Source organism: Lepidochelys kempii, chromosome 13, assembly GCF_965140265.1.
Source record: "Lepidochelys kempii isolate rLepKem1 chromosome 13, rLepKem1.hap2, whole genome shotgun sequence".
Classification (NCBI taxonomy): domain Eukaryota; kingdom Metazoa; phylum Chordata; order Testudines; family Cheloniidae; genus Lepidochelys; species Lepidochelys kempii.
In genome coordinates this window covers 31,086,018-31,106,364 of record NC_133268.1, presented here as the reverse complement: position 1 = coordinate 31,106,364, position 20,347 = coordinate 31,086,018, and the positions used below count along the sequence as shown (strand labels likewise).

The window sequence follows — 20,347 nt, the reverse complement described above, 5'->3', positions numbered from 1 at the left end:
TAGAGGAAGTATAAGATAAGGCAATACACAGGCCAAGGCTTTGCCTGGCATGAGGGTATTTTTTGTAAATTTCTCTTTTATATAATTTGCTGATTTGTGTAAAATGATACTGTTGACAAGATAAATAGTGTGTCATGTTGGAAGAAGTAAGTAAGAGGTACAAACTGATAACCAAAAACTCCCTTTTTCTGGGACCGAGGGCAACACAATCCCAAAACTGCAAATTCAGCAAGAAAATTATAGACATTAGGTGATTAATGCTTGCAGATGAATATGTATGGGTTATGTACAAGTCAATGGATAATGAATGCGTTGAATGCAGACTGGAGGAAAATTATGTAATGGAGCATGTGAAAACGTATTAGAATACATGTAAAAATGGACCCAAGGCTGGAGAAAAGCCATATCAGAAACTGATGAACAAAACTGAAGGACCAGACCAAGAGATCAAGGGAGCTGATGACCACCCTGGAAGAAGGAGGGACTTTTTGGATCCCCAAAATGTGTAACTTGGGCCCATTTAACTATTCCATGTATGTCCAGACACAATAAGTGTATTAAAATAAAGGCAAAACTGATTAAGCCTCAATTGGGTGGATGTGTGACTCCGTTTCCCATCATACAGACCCAACACTTAGCTTCAGTTTTGATAGCAAATTACATTCCGTTAAGTTCCTGTAGTTCTCTGGCACTACAAATAAAAATTATGGAAGTGTTGGAATAAATCCTGATTCAATTCACTGACAGACATTCTAAAAGGAGATAGAGAAGGCTCAGGCAGAACAACATCGATCACCAACACACACATCTATCAGTCAAAAAACAACCCATTTTCACAATTGGCAGTAATACTAGTTATATATAAATAAAAGCAGCAGGATTGTTTAATTTCTATATAATTTAATATTCGCATGAACAACAATGTCTGACCAGGTCACAGCCATGAAATCTTTGCTACGCTTGTCACAGTTACATTCATGCCAGCTTGTTTCTAGTGTATTTTATTAATTTAAAAAAAAACAAACAAAAAAACAACCATACGTAACACGTCTAAACAAATTATAAGTCCTCTGAATTCAAGAAAATTATTCCACAAGGGAGGAAGAGAAGGGGGGAAAAGGTAGATTACGGTCAGCAGAGTTATCTGACAGCAAGATTAACAATTATGCATTACGTGCAAAAGAACATGAAAGGTATCACTCAAAGCTGGGGATCTGGCCCAGAGGTAAGGTTGACAGCCCTGTGTAGCAGAATACCCCCCCAAGTAATAATGGGTATCCAGTGGCCCGAAACCCAAGTATTGCAGCCTGAGGCTGGGAGGGAAGAATTCATAGATTAATACATTTTTAAAGCCAGAAGAAACCATTCATAACATCTAGTCTGATGTTCTGCATTGCACAGGCCACAGAATCTCACCAATAATTCATACATCAAGGCCTACTGCACCCCACTGTATGCCATTTACTTAGGTTTTGCGTAAGATGGGAAACGGCATGATTGGAACGTGTACAACTGAATGGGAGGTGGTGGATCACAAAGCCCAGCATAGATGCTTATCACTCAGGCGGAGAGGGGGAAGCCTAGGGGAACCGAAACAAAAGCTTTAATTGCCTGTACTATAACATGAGGCTGTAGAGGGGAACCATCGTTCTAAAGTAGCAGCAGCCATAAAAGCCAACAGACCATTACAAAAGGAAACAGCCCTACTGGGTCAGACCAATGGTCCATCTAGCCCAGTATCATTTCTTCCAACAGTGGCGGGTGCCAGATGCGTCAGAAGGAATGAACAGAACAGGGCAATTTATAGTGTGATTCATCCCGTCGTCCAGTCCCAGTTTCTGGCACTCAGAGGTTTAGGAACACCCAGAGCATGGGGTTGCATCCATGAACATCCTGGCTAACAGCCACTGACGGACCTATTCTCCATGAACTTGTCTCATTCTTTTTTGAGCCCAGTTGTACTTTTAGTCTTCACAACATCCCCCGGCAATGAGTTCCACAGCCTGACAGGGCACTGTGTGAAGAAGTAATTCCTTTTGTTTGTTTTAAACCTGCTGCCTATTCATTTCATCAGGTGATCCCTGGTTCTGGTGTTATGTGAAGGAGTAAATAACACTTCCTTGTTCACTGTCTCAACACCATTCATGATTGTTTAGATCTCTATCATATCCCCACTTATCTGTCTCTTTTCTAAGCTGAACAGTCCATCTTTTTAATCTCTCCTCATATAAAGCTCCTCATACTCCTAAATAACTCTATTTTTTCCAATTTTTATGGCCTCTAATCTCCTCGAGCATTTTGCAGCCAGTCACCATCCTGGTCAGGAGTATATTCCTACTGCTATACTCTTTTTATAGAGATTCTATGTTACTGTTTGATTCATTTAATATTTTTACTATATTTGAATCTGTGCTTCCTTTCATTTGTAGTACCACTCCTCCACCCGCACAACATACTTGGTCATTCCTGTAATTTTGTACCCGAGTATTTTGTTCAAAAGAAATAAACAAAACAATTGGTGCCTAGACTCCCAGATGCTCTGTCAGCTTCAGGAAGAAGCCAAGGGAGCAAGACTTTACCAAAAAGAAGACTGGGGGCAGGGAGGGGGGGCGGGGGGAGGAGAAGAAGAGATGCATCAACTCCTAGCAGGAGTCAAGTGGAGTTCTAATACCGCATAAGAGATTAGTTTGGACACAGGTTCAAGAAAATCCTTGGTGTCACATAACTTCCAAGATGAGGGAACCATATCTGTCTAAACCCAGTGGAGACTACCTGAGTTTTGCTCAAGTCCTGAGCAAAAGAGGGAATCAAAACCAAAAGGGAAAAGACCAAAGCAAGCATCAAAGAGCTCTCTCTCTCTGAAACTCCCGGCAGCTTCCCTGTTACTTGAGCAATAACATAGCACAGAAGAGAACCTTGAGAGGAAAGAATGATGTATGTGAAAGGCAGAAACTCCTTCATGCTCAGTTAGAAAAAAGGAACCAATACTGCTCTCTCACTCTCTCTCTCTCTCTCTCTCTCACTCACACACACACACACACACACACACACACACACACACACACACACCCTTTCAATACATGAAGAAAGGTAGGGGGCAACTGAGCCATATTGTGTTAGCACGGGTTACAATTGCACCTTCTGAATTCCTCTAGTACCACAGTAAGCATTCAGTGTTGTACCCTGCTTCATCCTAAACCCTCTGTGATTGCATCAACATAACTTTTATGCTTATGTTATCAGTAACATTGTGTCAATGGAACTCTTATGTCAACACCCAAACAGTACTATTTTAATAACTGAATAACCATTCATATAAAACATGTTGCTATTTTCACAACTACTCAAAGCAAAGAACTACATGCATTTAATTTCAGACTGCTCTACTATGTGTTTAAAAGAAATCCAAAACAAGTGTTGGACACTGGAAATGTTTTGATGAGATGGTCCTTTTTTGAAAGGTATAGCTAACTTCAAACGTTCGTTTTTTTCCCCTGCAAAATGCCCTAAAATTTCAAGCAGTTCATAAACTACAATAAGCATCTCAAATTCATCCTTTAAATCAAAACAAAGATTTATAGAAGGATTCCTTCCCAACTAAAATGAAAATCTATTGTGGGACTACTATTCCACCACAATATCACTAAACCCTCTGTCTTTTAATGACATTCATTCTCTTACTCCAGGAATCCATAATTAAAGAAATAAACTAGAATGGCAGAGACACAGTTTTCTCCAAAGTGGCACACTGCTCTTAAAAACTTGGCGGGTGTGACTTCTATTCTTTTGTCTCTTAATAATTTGGAACAGATCATCAAATTGTTTTTTGTGTAAGAGCAATGCTTCAGCAAAACTGATGCTGAGGCCTCTAAGGTGATAGTGCTATGTGGAGAATTTTTACATGTTTGCTAACAGGCAACTTACCTTTAAATCTATGAGCCCATTTTCTTTAACAGGCAAGTATGTGACACGAAAGCCTTCAGCCTCCAGATAACGGCAAGAGTCCAGCACACACTTGTGTTCTGTCTGAGTTGTAATTATATGCTTCTTTCGGGATTTATAGAATCTTGCAACACCCTGGTGTTCACATTAAATGAAAAATAAAATGGCCATGAAATTGCTTAAAAGTAGCAATTTATATAAATTGAAAGGGGAAGAATGCCAAGCAAAAGGAAGTTTCTCCCAGGATCACTCAGCATGGCACAGTCTGAAAGGCTAATGGGACAAAGTCTCTTATGACTAGAGCCCTACCAAATATGCGGTCCATTTTGGCCAATTTTACAGTCATGGGATTTTAAAAATCAAATTTCATTATTTCAGATATTTAAATCTGAAATTTCACAGTGTTGTAATTGTAGAGGTCCTGACCATAAAAGGAGTTGGGGGGGGGTCAAAGGTTATTGGAGAGGGTTGTGGTACTGCTACCCTTACTTCTGCACTGCTGCTGGCGGTGGCGATGTCTTCAGAGCTAGGTGGCCAGAGAGTGGTGGCGGGTGGCCGGGAGCCCAGCCCTGAAGGCAGAGCTGCTGCCAGCAGCAGCGCAGAAGTAAGGATGACATGGTATGATATTGCCACTCTTACTTCTGTGCTAAGGTCTTCAGAGCTTGGCCCTTGGTCAACAGCCACCACTCCCCGGCCGCCCAGCTCTGAAAGCAGCACAGAAGTAAGGGTGGCAATACTCCCTAAATAACCTTGCAACCCCCTTTTGGGTCAGGAGCCCTAGTTTGAGAAACACTGGTCTCCCCCCAAAAATCTGAATAGTATGGGGTAAAAGCACACAAAACACCAGATTTCATGGTCCATGATGCGTTTTTCATGGCCACAGATTTGGTAGGGCTCTACTTATGAAGAGAATTAGCCACAACACTCCAGTAAACTTTAATTATATGCAAATCAAAATTCAATATTAAGAGGCAGTGAGGAGATAACCCAACATCCCAGTCCCTCCTGAGACAATCACTATCCTTTCACAATTATAATCTACAAATATTACTTGCGTTAAAATAGACCATTTGGTTAGTTACAATTGCTTCCAAAAATATATAGCTTTGGAATTCTGAAAGTATTTATTAGGTGAGGATTTATAATTTTCTCCTTCTTTGGCGGGATATAATATATAATGAAAAATCTTCTAAATATTAACAAGGAAAATAATCACCTGTGAGATCAAAAACTTTGGAAAAAGATTGATAATCAAGATTTCAGCCACTCTTTATGATCAAAATTTTGGTAAAATGAGCACAAAACTTCATCTGGGACAAATGGATTTTTAATCCCCACGTGCAAATATCAAAAACAGTTAAACTGATTTTCCTCACGCTTGAAGGGAAAAAAAAGTCACCTTTGCTCCAACACCAAGAATGGAAAATTTCAGGCCCAAAGGAATTTGCTGGAACAGCTAGGTTAATTGTGGGGGATTTCAATACAGTTCAAACATTTCTTCATTTTAAGGAATAGGCAAAGTACTGCACCTGCTCCAAAACATGGGTCAGAGCCAGCTTGCTCCTGCTCACCACACCAGCGCTAGCCCACCACTCCCTCCAGCTATACTGTGGCATGGCAATCCATTCCTTCATGTTACAAGTTGGTCAAACTAGGAATGTAACAAAACAAAGATACCAAGCCTTCCACTAGAATCTTTGATCACTGGCAGCTCAACAACAGGACTTAAACCCCAAACCATTACAGATTTCAAAGTAATTTAGTATATATCAGTTGTAGTATAAACCAGACATTTACCTTAATTGCTAAATTATTTGATTCTGTAGCGCCACTGGTAAAAATAATCTCTCTAGGATCTGCTCCTATTAATGATGCAACTTGCTGTTTAAAACAAAATAAAAATATTATTTGCTATTTTAAAACATGAAAATTGAGTTAATCACACACAGAGAATATGTGCAGCATCTCCCAGAACATCTCCTCTACCCCAATACTAGCCCAACCTAAACAGGATTATAGATACTGTGTTTAAAAATGGCATTATACACATGTACTTTCTCTTTTAATGTGGAGGAGGATTTGCACAGGTCATTCGCATTCAACACTACTACTTGTTGTGAACATAAATCCTCCTGAAGGGATGGGAAAATAAAATATGCAACACATATTCAGTGTATTCAGTATGCAATATATCCCATATGCAACCAAAATACACCCAAACTTTAACTTATGTAAAACTCACCAAAGCAAAAATCCATTCACCTAGCTTCTTGTATTAAAATGTGAAGATCGTCTAGTTAGCGCAATGGCAGATACATGCCCGAGGGGGAGTTTTCACAGCTGCCACAGGGACTTAGCATGACAAGTCCCATGGACTTTCAAACCCCTGAGGAGCTTTGGAAAGCCTCCCCGCGACAGATCCCCAAGTCATTTACTTCCACCACTTAAATTGCTTTAATATAAAATATGTGTTTTGTTTTGCATTTGCCAAACTATACATAACATAGTAAACTCTTAAGTTGCTAGAGATCAAGTTGCCAAATCTTGCCTCCTAGGAACTAAACCAGAATTATGGGGGTGGGGATTTTTTATTTTTTAAGCAACTAGTTTAGGAACAGGAAAACGTATTTAAGTTCTGTGATGGGGCTGAAAAGCCTCACCTGTCTGGCTCGTTCCATAGCAGACTCACTCTCCCAGCCATAGGCGTGAGTCCTGGAATGTGGGTTTCCATAGGAGTGCATTAGATAAGGGAGCATGCTGTCCAAAACTCTGGGGTCCTAGAAGACAAGAGACTATTTTTTTTTAAAAGGTAGAGAAAAATCATTTTGTTTTTCCTCCCTCTTTCTTTCCCCTCCAATATATTTGCTCTGCTTTATCCCAGGACAGCAGTCAGCTTATTCCAAACTACTGTAAATGCACAAACATTTTGCATATGCACTATATTAACCTATCCGGTGACTGGCAAACGTTTGCTAATAACATCCAACACAATCTTACAAGTCAAACCTTGAACTATACCAGAAATCTGTCTCAGAAGCAGGGCTTTGGAGTGGAGCCCGGAGCTGGAGGGCAGAGCAGCTCCGGAGCAGTGGAGCTGCCAGTTTTTGCCTGGAGCTGGAGCAGAGCCGGAGCATAGCTCCAAAGCCCTGCTCAGAACAGCAAGGACTTTCTAAGCAGAAGAAACACAAGACCCCCTAAGGGTCACTGGAAAAGTTTTACATTTTCTCCAAGATGACCTTTCATCACTTCAGAATGCATGTAATTCAAATGACATGACAAGACAGTACTTGATAATAGCCACCACCTCAAGGTACATTTATTGTATGTTTCCCCCAGGAATATAAAGAGATTTCTAATTATTAAACCTCACAATATATAAGTGTTGATGAAAGACATTCTGGCCATAATAAAATTATGCTGAGTGAAGAAGACGAGACTTCTGGAGAAAGACCTGCTCCTCAACTGTTACTGAAGTACAAGGTTAGAATTTTAGTTGCAGACCATCGTTAAAGTTACTTTGGTGTAGCACTGAATGGAGATGCTTATCACCACATCAACAAAGATAGTGAGTGCCTTAAATTGTGTAAACACTGGACTTTCTTTTAAGCACAAATAAGGCAGTCTCTTCTCAATCCCTCCGTGTTTTCAACGTTCCTTGGGAAGAGTGCAGTGAGAAGAAGTGGGTGCTGGGGAAAGCCAAGATGTAATTGGGCATGAGATTATGTACACTATGAGAACACGAAGCTTGAGTTTCATGTGGTAAGAAAAGGAAGCTAATAGAAGGATTCAGTGTGGGAAGGAACGACACATCAAGAACAAACAAGGAAGAGCAGATATTGGGCTTCATTACAAAGTGATCATTCTTCTGGCAAGAGTACTGCACTAAAAGAATACAGCTCTTCCCAGAATTACTCATGAGCACTCTGATTTGCTCATGGAAATCTGCATTCCCCATCATTAAGGTTAAGATTTTATCTTGGTTGTTTTTAGTAAAAGTCACAGATCACTGGCAAAAAACAAAAAAATTAACAGCAGTCCGTGACCTGTCTGTGACTTTTACTAAAAGTAATAGGGGTGAGGAGCTGATGGGGGATGACTGAAGCTTGAGGGGTGGGGGATGAGAGCCCAAGTCTGGCTGAGGTGGGAGGATTCTGCATCCACAACGCCCTCCCAAGAGCTGCGGCTCAGGCAGACAGTGTCATGGAGATCTCTGGAAGTCACAGAATCTATGACATCTTATCCCTACCCATTATGCATGTACCCCATCTGGTTACAACTACAGGATTCATTCTAGGGCACTAGTGTATGTTCACATAATTTCACCAACCAGTGGAGTAGTTGCCTGGACATCCATATACAATGGCCGGAGCAGGGATTCTTCATCAAGACCTTTTTCTAGAGGAAAAAAAAAGACACTATAGTGATAAATGCACAGCAAGCACAAGGGACAAGTAAAGACGCAATGCAAAGGAGAGAAGACAAGCAAAACTTTCCAACAACAGGAGCGGACAGCAGTGCAGGAAAAGAAATCAGGGAACCCACAGAGAGCTTGGAACCTTTCTAATGAGAACATGCACCACGTCTGGCGCTCCAAAGGAGAACCAGTCACGATCTGCGCTGCTAGGAGAGGGGAGAAGGACGCGCCCTGCATTCTGGCAACTGGCTTTCCAGCCCGCCCAGGGGAGCAGGCAGCACGGCGTGCAAAAAAAGAAACATCAGGCGTGATGCATCTCTCGGAGGTGCTTCTCCGGCCGCCGTCGCTGCTGTGTCTGACAAGCCCGTCACGACACTCGGGTGGGCCATGGCCCCCGTTCACAGGGGACAACGGGGGCACAGAGAGCCCGGCCCGAGGGACTCAGGGGGACCGCGGGGGGGCGGGGAATTGAGGCCAGGTTAGCACTAGACCCAGGGGGCTCCCTTCTCACGGGCCATCCCCGCCCCGCGCCCGCCAGGCACCACACGCCGGCGGGGCCAAGCCGAGCAGCCCCCGGTCCCCGCGACTGCTCGGCACCTTTGCCGCCGCCCCTGAGCCCCGCCAGGCCCCCGGGCTCCGCTCCGCGCCCGGCCCCGCGCGGACTCGCCCCGCTCACCCCCATGGCGCCGGGCCGCCCCCGAGAGCCGCCGGGCCGGCGGCCCCCCGAGCCCGCGCAGCCTCGGCAACGCCGCCGCCCTCCGCAGCACCAGCAGCATCCCGGCCCCAGCCAAGCCCGGAAACAGCCCCTGCGCTTTCACCCCGACCCGCGTGTCGTCATCGCAGCGCGCCGGAAGTGACGGAGAGACTGGAGCGTGCTGGGCGGAGGCGAGGAGCGAGGTGAGGGGTCCTCCGGCGCCCCCGGGAGCGGGCCACGGAGAGCCTGGGATCAGCCGGGCCCCGCGGAGCTTCCCCAGCCGGTGGCCGCAGGGTCCCGGCTCGCGCGGTGCAGGCGCCAGGGCTTGCCCCAGCCCTGCCAAGCTGGGGGCCGCACCAGTGTCCCGTGGCCGTGAGTTCCGCAGGCTCCTCTACAGTCTCCGAGCCCCTCTGTGACGGAGCGAGCCGGGGCCTGGCCCCCTCCAGGGCGGGGACGCCTCTGGCTGCCTCTCTCATGCTCTGTTCCGACCGTTTCCTCTCTGAGCTAGACTGCCCAGGCTCCTTCCCGATGGAAGCTTTATTGCTTGCTGCTGTAGCTCATTACATTTCTTCCTAGTCTCCATTACTGACCATGCCCCTCTTGGGACAAGGTAGGGGAACGGAAGCAGCCTCTTCTCTGCTCTGGCCAAAGCCGTTCGCAGCGTAGCTGCTCAGAAATGTCCAGTCACTGACAATTTTCTGTACATGCTTCTTTATGTGAGTGAAACTTGCTGGAGAAGGACACTCTTTGTGTTCTGGGCATCACGCAAAATGCTTTATGGCCAAGGAGACTATGTTTGTCCTGGTTAGAATAATACCACTGAGTTTAAAAAGCAACAGGCAGTTCAAGGATTTTTTTGCAGCCTTCAGATGAGCAGTTTTGGTTGCTGGATGGAGGCAGTTTTACGTCTCTACCTTGGGTTTTTTTGGGAGGAGGGACATAATAAAACTAGTAATTTCTGTCTGTTGGCCAAATATATCTGCCAACTGTGAATGCAGAATGTAGAGAGTTTATGATACTTGGTAGGAACAGAAAAAGAAGCATAAAACCTAGACTGATGTTTGTAAGAATGAGCTGTCAAAATCTGAGCCCAATTTGTAACAAATTATGAATATATATAGTATTTCTGATTTTCACTGACAAAGTGTGAGCATTTGAGTCCTAGGGACTGGAGGGAGCAGGGAGAGTTTATTAGTGTCCATTTGGACAATGAAAATACTTTTTCAAATCTGGTTAGCGAACATAATTTGAAATCTCCTTTTACATTTAGTGCAGGCTCCCTCCAGGTTATAACATGACCAGCCAAATTAAAGGTGCTAATTGTATCTATACTAAATGTAAAAGGGGGTTAGAAATTATGCTAGCTAACTCAGTTTTAAAACACTATAATTTGTTGTCTGGACAGTCGTTTAATGCCAGACATCTGTTATGCTGTTCACCACCATCCTGTTAAATATGTGAGCTAAGTAAGATTATTATTTATTATCAGTAGTCCAGAATTATGCAATAGGTGTTTGTTTTTGCATCTGTCATGTTAGTCCAGTGCATTTGCACATGCCGACGCATTGTAAAGTCCGCCTCTTATCTAATTGTTCCTCTCCTTTACCTCCTCCTCCTTTACCTTTGCTCATTGTTTCAAAATGCCATTTGTCTGCACCGTATTGGGCAGGGGAAGTCCAAGCTATTAGAAATTCTCTCTAATCCAATAATTGAGTGCCTATTAAATGTAGATATTAGGGAGACTGGATGGCTCATTGGCAGATTAGAAAAGGAATACCGAGCCTTTCAATTACAAGGTCATCATTCAGTTTCAGCTCAGGTTGGTAGTACCTGAAAGTTATTATCATCAGATGACTGACCAGTGCCCCATGTAAAATGAGTTATTAGTCTTAGTCCCGTTCATACTGGACATGCACCACCACCGATTGAGCAAGTATGGCAACTGAACTCTACTCGAATTCCTAAAAGTGGTCTCTCTAGCAGGCAGCAGCATATCAATGGGGCAATGTGGAGAATGGTGCACGACAGTTGCCCATACTGTGTGTTCTGGGAATGAAAAGAACCACAATCTCCAGAGCTGTCAGCCAGCACCCTTTGCAAGTACTGAAATTCACATACAGTGTTGAGCACAGGGGAACCTTAATGTGAATCTTTGTTACAGAAAGTGAAGTCCTGTCAGATTTTTTTCCCCCTGCTCTGAATGGGTGACCATTTTTCTTGGGGGGGGGGGGGGGAGGGAAATCGACATAATAGCCTAGGAGCTAGGAATTTGGGAGGTGGCTGTTTCATGCATCAGACAGTAGGGTGTGTGGGAGTGCTGTGGATGCCGTATGTTCAGGGATGGAAGGATTTCTGCTTTCAACAATCCCTCCAGGCAATGCTTATTAGGGAGCGACTCTCTCAGACTGAACGGAGTCCCCTCAAGTCCTTTGTCAGAAATATAGTGACTGTTAATGGGGGTGTGAAGGTTTGTGTGGGAGCAAAACAAGTCTGTGATCAGGACAGTCCTCCTTTTGCTCCGTCTGTCCCCAGTATTGGGCCAAGATGCAAGGCTGTGAAAACCTTCTCTGTTCCCTGACAGTGTGTCTAGGAATGGGAACTGTAAGGTGGGGAGACAAAGTAAAGCTGAGGCTCTGGAATAAGGTTGCTCAGTGTTTTGCTTGTACATTTCTATAGAAAAGTCTTTTTAGGTGCTAATAAGTGGTAGCTGAATGAGCAGTTACAGAGAACTAGCTAGTCACATTTGCATGCAAATACTCAGTTTGCACATGCACTCTCCTAAATTGTAGGAGACTCAGGCCATGGCTATGTCTACACTGCACAGCTTCCAGTAGCACAGCCATGCCGCTGAAGCTTTGCCGTTGTAAGACGCGCAGCATAGCCCCCCTTTGTTACCAGGGGAGAGCTCTCCTGATGACAAAATAAAACCACACCAACAAGGGGCAATAGCTTCTCCACTGACAAAGCGCTGTTCACTCCAGCGCTTTTCATCATTAAAACTTTTGTTATTCAGGGGTGTGTGTTTTTCACACCCTCTGAGCGACAAAAGTTTTAACAATGAAAGTGCAGTGTAGACATAGCCTAAGTCTACCCTACCACTTCAGTCGGTATAAATCCTGTCGCTCGGGGATGTGAAAAAAACCACACCTCTGAACGACACAAGTTACACTGACAGACGCGCCGCTGTGGACAGTGCTGTGCCGACGGGAGCGCTCTCTTCCGTTGGCAGAGAGCGGCTACACGAGAGGTCTTACAGCAGCGCAGCTGTATTGGAAGAGCTGTGCCACTGTAAACTCTCCAGTATAGATATGGCCTCAAGCACATAGTGTCTTCACAACTGCTGCTGTCCAATCCAGTTGGGCAGCAGGACGCTTGTCATTCACGGGAGGAGATGGGTCGGTGGTGGGGGGGGGAGGGGGTTTTTTTTTTTTGTTTAAGTGTCTTGCTTCTTTTCCAGATGCCTGTGACTGTGGGGCCATATGGACAGTCCCAGCCCAACTGCTTTGACAGAGTGAAAATGGGCTTCATGATGGGCTTTGCTGTTGGCATGGCGGCAGGGGCACTGTTTGGCACATTTTCCTGCCTCAGGTATGTTGGAGTCAGTTAATTGTAAATGTCAGTCCTAGGAGAAACTGGGACAGAGGAAGGAGATCTAAAGACCTTGTTCCATTTTGGTAACATAGATGGAATGCTACCTGTGACTCTAAACGAGGCTGAAGATTTGGAGCATCCAAGTCATAGAATTAGATATTGGACAAGCTGCTTTTGCTTGCCACATACAAAGAGCTGTTCTCTTAGCACTGGAGGTTGTATGTGGCAGCCGGCAGGGCCTTCAGTTGTCTTTACATCCTGTTCCATACTGTTTTCATTGCATTTCAATGACTCATTTGTTGAGAGTAGTTATCCTGAGGTGTTCAGTGTTTCTCTGTACATGGAATATTATAAAGAACTGGTAGATCAATGGGATATTTAGTATCTTACACCAAAAATATATATTCGCTTATTTGAATTCTCTTCAGCTAACATCACTGATATATGACAAAGACTTTACACTGAATGGGAGAAACAAGAACCATGAGTTGTTCTAAAAGTTGTTTAAAAAAAAACAAACACACATCCCCCACGTATCCCTCCCCTTGATCCTCTTCAAAACCTAATGAATGTTGTTCATAGGTACCACAATATTGGCAGGAAATGCAATCATGGATGATCTGAAGGAGCAATAAGAGATTGTTTTTTATCTGACTTGGTTAAAGGGACATTAGCTGCTTCAATTTGCCCCAAAATTTAACTCAGGTAAAAACATATGTTTATAAAACTCGTGGCAAATAAACCAGCACATTTTAAAAGTCCCAATGCACACAAGTGGTTACAAACAATTAAACTTTCCATGCAGTGTTTCCATGCATATATTGCAGCAGGAAAACCTGAGAGAGAAAATCACTTTGCTTATTTTTATTGTCCAACCTCTTGCAAACAGGAAAAAAAATGCAGCTGTAGCAAAGATTCACTTGGGCTTTAAAAGTTCCCACTTCATTTTCAGTTGATAATGTCCCTTTAAATGAGGTAAATCTCACTGCCTTGAGCACATGCAGCTAGGGAGGGCCCAGCTGCAAGGCTGCAGAGTCTCTCCACCTCTGGCACTTCATACATACAGAGTGGTGAATTCTCATCCTGAGCCTATATAACTGACATGTCACAGCCACAAAGGAGCAAGCTGCCCCTCCCAGTCCTTCCAATGGATCACAGCCACAAGAGATTGCAGCCATTCTCCCCTCCCACTCATCCCATGCACCCTGAAGTCACGTGCTCCAAAACCTAAAAAGCACGTTGTCTGTACAGTCTAGAAGTGAATGAAGCCAACTCTCATGCCAGTCACCTGATACAGAAAGTCCGATGATAAAATCCAATATGCTTTCCAATGTCTGTCAGGGATGGATTGTCACTTCAGCAGTAGAATGGCCTTGGTCAGCCTGTGTTGAATCCTGAACTGTTTTCTCTCTTTCAGGATTGGCATGAGAGGACGAGAACTGATGGGTGGAGTTGGCAAAACCATGATGCAAAGTGGTGGCACGTTTGGGACATTCATGGCCATTGGCATGGGAATCCGCTGCTAACCTGGAGCATGGGATTTTTTTAACCTGAAGACTAATGCCCCTGTTCAATCATTCCACCTATGTAATATAATAAAATCTTTGGGTATCTAAAATGTTGAATGCTCAATCCTAGTGAGATCATAAAACGCAGTACAAGACTCTGCTAGTGCGCTCTCAACAAATTGTAACTGCAGTGTTTTCTACTGAACTCCTCACTGCCTGTGTTTATGAAGAAACAGCCCACAGCAGCGACAAAACACAGTGCCCCTTTCCACAGGTGGAGAAGAGGGAACCTGAAATCTGGAATTATAGAAGTATAAGGCAAACCTGATCAAAGAGAGCCACCCTGTTACCTTCCGACAATCAGCTGGTTCTCAGGCTGGGCTTGGCCACTGTACCTTTCGGTCTCTTGCCTCTGGGTCCCCCACTTGTGAGCAAGCTCACTGTTCCCAGCAGGAGTAGGGCTTGTTTCCAAGATCCTTCCTAAGTCTAATTATCTCCAGTCCTTGGCACTGCTCCTCAGGTTCAGCTCTGAGGTGCTGACAGAGAGCAGATATCCAGAGCCTCTCTCAGGGCTGCAGGGTATCTGCCATAAACAAGGGGGTGGGAAAGGGAAAGCTAGTCACTGCCTTGGGCTGGGTTCCCCTGGCTACTGGGCTTCCTAGCGGTCTCTAGCAGCCTGTCTTCTTGGGCCAGCTTTACCTTTGTTAAGCTCCCCTTCTCCAGGAAGGGCATGCTCTACACATATACCTAATGGCATGGCCAGGGTGTGGGATGCTTCTTAAGCTTGCTGTCAGTGGAATGGGGATGCATCCATCACGCACTTGCCCCAAGACCAGAAAGCTTTCTTATTCAAGCAGCTCCCAGTCTCTGGGTGAAAAGAATCTGTATTTGCATGTTCTTTCCCAGCACAGTGCTGCACCTGGGAGCTGCGGGGCTGGAGTGCCAGATACCAGCACATAACCTGGAGGTGTGAGTCCTTCAGAGAGTGTAGCTACTGTAAGGTACATGGTTTGTGACTAGGGAGAAGGGACTACCCAGCAGGTAATACCCAAAGGCTTCCATAATACATTTGTTGTCTAAGCTGCCGCCTCAGTAATATAATTTCTCCCTAGGAAACCACTTTTTACTCAAATGTAGGATGGGGTGCTCTTTGCCTTCAAAGTCCTGGGAGAGCACCACTGCCCAGGCCAACATTGGCTGCATCTGTATAGAGAATGAAGGCCTGGAGAAGTCTGGATTGGCAAGGACAGGCTCCCAGCTCAGCTGCACCTCCAGGGTGTTAAAGCTTCATTGCAATAGTCATCACAGGGGATCTTTTTGGTGACTTTGCCCTTTAGCAGCAGTTCAGTCAATGCAAACTAGGGGATGAACCAGTGATAGTGTCCCACCAGACCAAGGAAGAAGCATTTCTCTCTTCTGGTCTGTGGTATAGGGCATGAGTTTACCACATGGACTTTATCAGTGGTTTCATAAGGCTTCCTCCTACCCAATATCCTCAATAAATCACTTCTATCATGGCCTACTTACCCTTGGCAGGGAAGTGACTACTACTCTTAGGTGACTGAGGTGGTCCTCCCATATGTGAACATAAGAACGGCCATACTAGGTCAGACCAAAGATCCATCTAGCTCAGTATCCTGTCTTCTGCCAGTGGCCAATGCCAGCTGCCCCAGAGAATGAACAGAACAGGTAATAACCATGTGATTCATCTCCTGTTGCCTATTCCCAGCTTCTGGCAACCAGAAGTTAGGGACTCCATCTCTGCCCATCCTGGCTAATAGCCATTAATGGACCTATCCTCCACAAACTTATCTAGTTCTTTTGTGAACCCTGTTAGTCTTGACTTTCACAACATCTTCTGGTAAGGAGTTCCACAGATTGACTGTGTGTTGTGTGAAAAAAATACTTCATTTTGTTTTAAACCTGCTGCTTATTACTTTCATTTGGTGACCCCTAGTTCATGTGTTATGAGTAAATAAAACTTCCTTATTTACTTTCTCCACACCAGTCATGATTTTATAGACCTCTATCATATCCTCTTCAGCTTGGAAAAGAGATGACTAAAAGTCCCAGTCTTATTAATCTCTCCTCATATGGAAGTTGTTCTATACGCCTAACGCTTTGTGTTGCCCTTTTCTGAACCTTTTCTAATTCCAATGTATCTTTTTGAGAGGGGGTGACCACATCGGCACACAGTATTCAAGATGTTGGTATACAATGGATTTATATAGAGAATATATTTTCTTTATTATCTATCCCTTTCTTAATGATTCCCAATAGTCTGTTCTGTGCGGTTACAAATTACAATGTCATCAAGGTAAGCTGCAGTGTATTGCTTTTAGGGTCGAAGGATTCGATTAATCAGGTCCTGGAAAGTTACTGCAACCCCTTGCAGGCCAAATGTTTTTAAAGTTGGAAATGGCCAAAGGAGGTAGGAGTATGAAGACAGGGATCTGCCAATAGCCTTTTGTAAGATCCATCAAGCCAGGCCCAGCCGCTCTTAACAGCTCATCCACCTGTGGCATTATGTAAGCATCAAGCTGTGGCGAACTGATCTTAAGAAAGCTGAGACAGAATTGGAATGTACCATCCGCTTTGGGGACCAGGACTATAAAGGTCCTCCAGTCACTCTTGGACTCCACGCTGAACCCCATTCTCTGTATTGCCTGCACCTCTACTTAGACCATGTCCCACATCCTTTTGGGCAAGGGCTGAGAATTTTCTCTAATCAGTTGTCCTAGTGCCCTCTTCAGATGATGATGTATGACATACTGTGTTCTCCATGAGCCTGGGGAGAATGTATCAAAGTCTTACATAAGAACAGTCATACTGGGTCACAGCAATGGTCCATCCAGCCCAGTATCCTGGATTCCAACAGTGGCCAATGACAGGTGTGTCAGAAGGAATGAACAGAACAGTAGATCATCAATAGGTCATCAAATGATCCATCCCCTGTCATCCGGACCCAGCTTCTGTCAGTCTAGGGATACTCAGATCATGGTGTTGCATCCCTGCCCATCCTGGCTAATAGCCATTGATGGACCTATCCTCCAGGAACTTATTTCTTTTTTTGAAGCTGTTATAGATTTGGCCTTCACAACATCCCCTTGCAAAAAGAGTTCCACAGGTTGACTGTGCGTTACGTGAAGTAGTATGTTCTGCCTGTTAATTTCATTGGGTGACCCCTAGATCTTGTGTTACATGAAGGAGTAAACATTTTCTTATTCACTTTCTCCACAGTCAAGATTTTAATAGACCTTTAACACATTCTCCCCCCCATCATCTTTTTTCCAAGCTGAATAGTCCCAATCTTTTTAATCTCTCCTCCTACAGAAGCTGTTCCATACCCTCAACCATTTTTGTTGCTCTTCTATGTACCTTTTCCAATATATCTTTTTTGAGATGTGGCGACCAGATCTGCACACCGTGTACAAGATGTGAGTGTACCATGGATTTAGATAGAATAAGGCTGTCAATTAATTGCAGTTCTCACACAATTAACTAAAAAAACCAATTAAAGAATAATCCAGATTAATCGCCGTTTTAATCACACTATTAAGCAACAGAACACCAAGTGAAATGTATTAAATATTTTTGAATGTTTTTCTACATTTTCAAATATATTGATTTCAATTACAACACAGAATACAGTGTACAGTGCTCACTTCATATTTCTGATTACTAATATTTGCACTCAAAATGATAAGAGTCTTTCAATTCACCTCATACAAGTACATTAGTGCAATCTCTTTATTGTGAAAGTGCAATTTACAAATGTAGATTTTTCTTTTTGGTTACATACCTGCACTCAAAACAATGCATCTGAAGAAGTGGATTTTTTACCCACAAAAGCTTATGCCCAAATAAATCTGTTAGTCTTTAATGTGTCACCGGACTCCCCGTTGTTATTGTAAAGAAGAAGCAAGCAGCATAACCTCCTACAAATGTAAGCAAACTTGTTTGTGTGAGCAATTGGCTGAACAAGGAGGACAGAGTGGACTTGTCAGCTCTAAAGTTTTACATTGTTTTATTTTTGAATGCAGGTTTGTTTTTTTACCTAGTTCTACATTTGTAAATTCAACTTTCATGATAAAGAGATTGCACTACAGTACTTGCAATGGAGGAATTGAAAAATAGTTTTTTTATAGTGCAAATATTTGTAATAAAAAATGAGCACTGTGCACTTCATATTGTTGTAATTGAAATCAATAGTTCAAAATTTAGAAAACATCCAAAAATATGTAACTAACAGTATTCTATTAACAGCACAATTAACCCACCCAGCAATATTGTTAACCTATCCAACTATACTCTTAGCCCAGAAGCAGCTGTCCTATCTCGGGGCCTCTCCTTCTGCCCCTCCACCCCCACGAACATGATACAGTTCTGTGGTGACCTAGAATCCTATTTTCGACATCTCCGACTCAAGGAATATTTCCAACACACCTCTGAACAACATACTAATCCACAGAAACCTCCCTACCAACACTAAAAAAAAGAAGGATTCTAGGTGGACTCCTCCTGAAGCAGACTGGACTTCTACATAGAGTGCTTCCGCCGACGTGCACGAGCTGAAATTGTGGAAAAGCAGCATCACTTGCCCCACAACCTCAGCCGTGCAGAACATAATGCCATCCACAGCCTCAGAAATAACTCTGACATCATAATCAAAAAGGCTGACAAAGGAGGTGCTGTTGTCATCATGAATAGGTTGGAATATGAACAAGAGGCTGCTCGGCAGCTCTCCAACACCACTTTCTACAAGCCATTACCCTCTGATCCCACTGAGAGTTACCAAAAGAAACTACAGCATTTGCTCAAGAAACTCCCTGAAAAAGCACAAGATCAAATCCGCACAGACACACCCCTGGAACCCCGACCTGGGATATTCTATCTACTACCCAAGATCCATAAACCTGGAAATCCTGGGCGCCCCATCATCTCAGGCATTGGCACCCTGACAACAGGATTGTCTGGCTATGTAGACTCCCTCCTCAGGCCCTACACTACCAGCACTCCCAGCTACCTTCGAGGCACCACTGACTTCCTCAGGAAACTACAATCTATCGGTGATCTTCCTGATAACACCATCCTGGCCACTACGGATGTAGAAGCCCTCTCTAGACCAACATTCCACACAAAGATGGACTACAAGTCGTCAAGAACACTATCCCCGATAATGTCACGGCTAACCTAGAGGCTGAACTTTGTGACTTTGTCCTCACCCATAACTATTTTACATTTGGGGACAATGTATACCTTCAAATCAGCGGCACTGCTATGAGTACCCGCATGGCCCCACAGTATGCCAACATCTTTATGGCTGACTTAGAACAACACCTCCTCAGCTCTCGTCCCCTAACGCCCCTACTCTACTTGCGCTATATTGATGACATCATCATCTGGACCCATGGAAAAGAAGCCCTTGAGGAATTCCACCATGATTTCAACAATTTCCATCCCACCATCAACCTCAGCCTGGTCCAGTCCACACAAGAGATCCACTTCCTGGACACTACAGTGCTAATAAACGATGGTCACAAACACCACCCTATACTGGAAACCTACTGACCGCTATTCCTACCTACATGCCTCCAGTTTTCACCCTGACCACACCACACGATCCATTGTCTACAGCCAAGCTATGCGATACAACTGCATTTGCTCCAACCCCTCAGACAGAGAAACACCTAAAAGATCTCTATCAAGCATTCTTACAACTACAGTACCCACCTGCTGAAGTGAAGAAACAGACTGAAGAAACAGAAGAAAGTGAAGAAACAGAAGAATTCCCAGAAGTCACCTACTACAGGACAGGCCTAACAAAGAAAAACAACAACGCCACTAGCTGTCACCTTCAGCCCCTCAACTAAAACCCCTCCAACGCATTATCAAGGATCTACAACCTATCCTGAAGGATGACCCAACACTCTCACAGATCTTGGGAGACAGGCCAGTCCTTGCTTACAGACAGCCCCCCAACCTGAAGCGAATACTTACCCGCAACCACATACCACACAACAGAACCACTAACCCAAGAACCTATCCTTGCAACAAAGCCCGTTGCCAACTGTGCCCACATATCTATTCAGGGGACACCATCACAGGGCCTAATAACATCAGCCACACTATCAGAGGCTTGTTCACCTGCACATCTACCAATGTGATCTATGCCATCATGTGCCAGCAATGCCCCTC

At 44.1% G+C, this 20,347-nt stretch overlaps 2 protein-coding genes across 3 annotated transcripts in view; one reads left to right on the top strand and one right to left on the bottom strand.

Annotated features, from left to right (window-relative positions):
- The window catches only part of NFS1 (NFS1 cysteine desulfurase), a 29,343-nt gene extending 20,173 nt beyond the window's left edge, over nt 1-9,170 (bottom strand). Inside the window, exons 1-5 of one of the 2 annotated variants that reach the window (XM_073309989.1) lie at nt 9,033-9,170; nt 8,270-8,337; nt 6,603-6,719; nt 5,740-5,823; nt 3,925-4,077 (exon numbers count right to left, since the gene is read on the bottom strand). In XM_073309989.1, the coding sequence (XP_073166090.1) occupies nt 3,925-4,077; nt 5,740-5,823; nt 6,603-6,719; nt 8,270-8,337; nt 9,033-9,132 (522 nt within the window). In that variant the 5' untranslated portion in view covers nt 9,133-9,170. Of the gene's footprint in view, nt 1-3,924; nt 4,078-5,739; nt 5,824-6,602; nt 6,735-8,269; nt 8,338-9,032 lie in introns of those variants that run through there. The other variant, XM_073309990.1, reaches the window with a different exon arrangement.
- A 24-nt stretch (nt 9,171-9,194) lies between these two features.
- Nucleotides 9,195-14,259, top strand: ROMO1 (reactive oxygen species modulator 1). The gene is made up of 3 exons (XM_073309991.1): nt 9,195-9,253; nt 12,508-12,638; nt 14,059-14,259. Exons 2-3 carry the CDS (start codon nt 12,508-12,510, stop codon nt 14,165-14,167), a joined length of 240 nt encoding a protein of 79 aa, XP_073166092.1. The 5' UTR covers nt 9,195-9,253; the 3' UTR covers nt 14,168-14,259.
- Nucleotides 14,260-20,347: the final 6,088 nt, after the last annotated feature.

Bases quoted from the DNA above. Each gene is read 5' to 3' on its own strand.
- ROMO1 (XM_073309991.1), top strand. From the start codon at position 12,508: ATGCCTGTGACTGTGGGGCCATATGGACAGTCCCAGCCCAACTGCTTT. The intron at 12,639-14,058 runs GTATGTTGGAGT...TCTCTCTTTCAG, and splicing joins GGCACATTTTCCTGCCTCAG to GATTGGCATGAGAGGACGAG.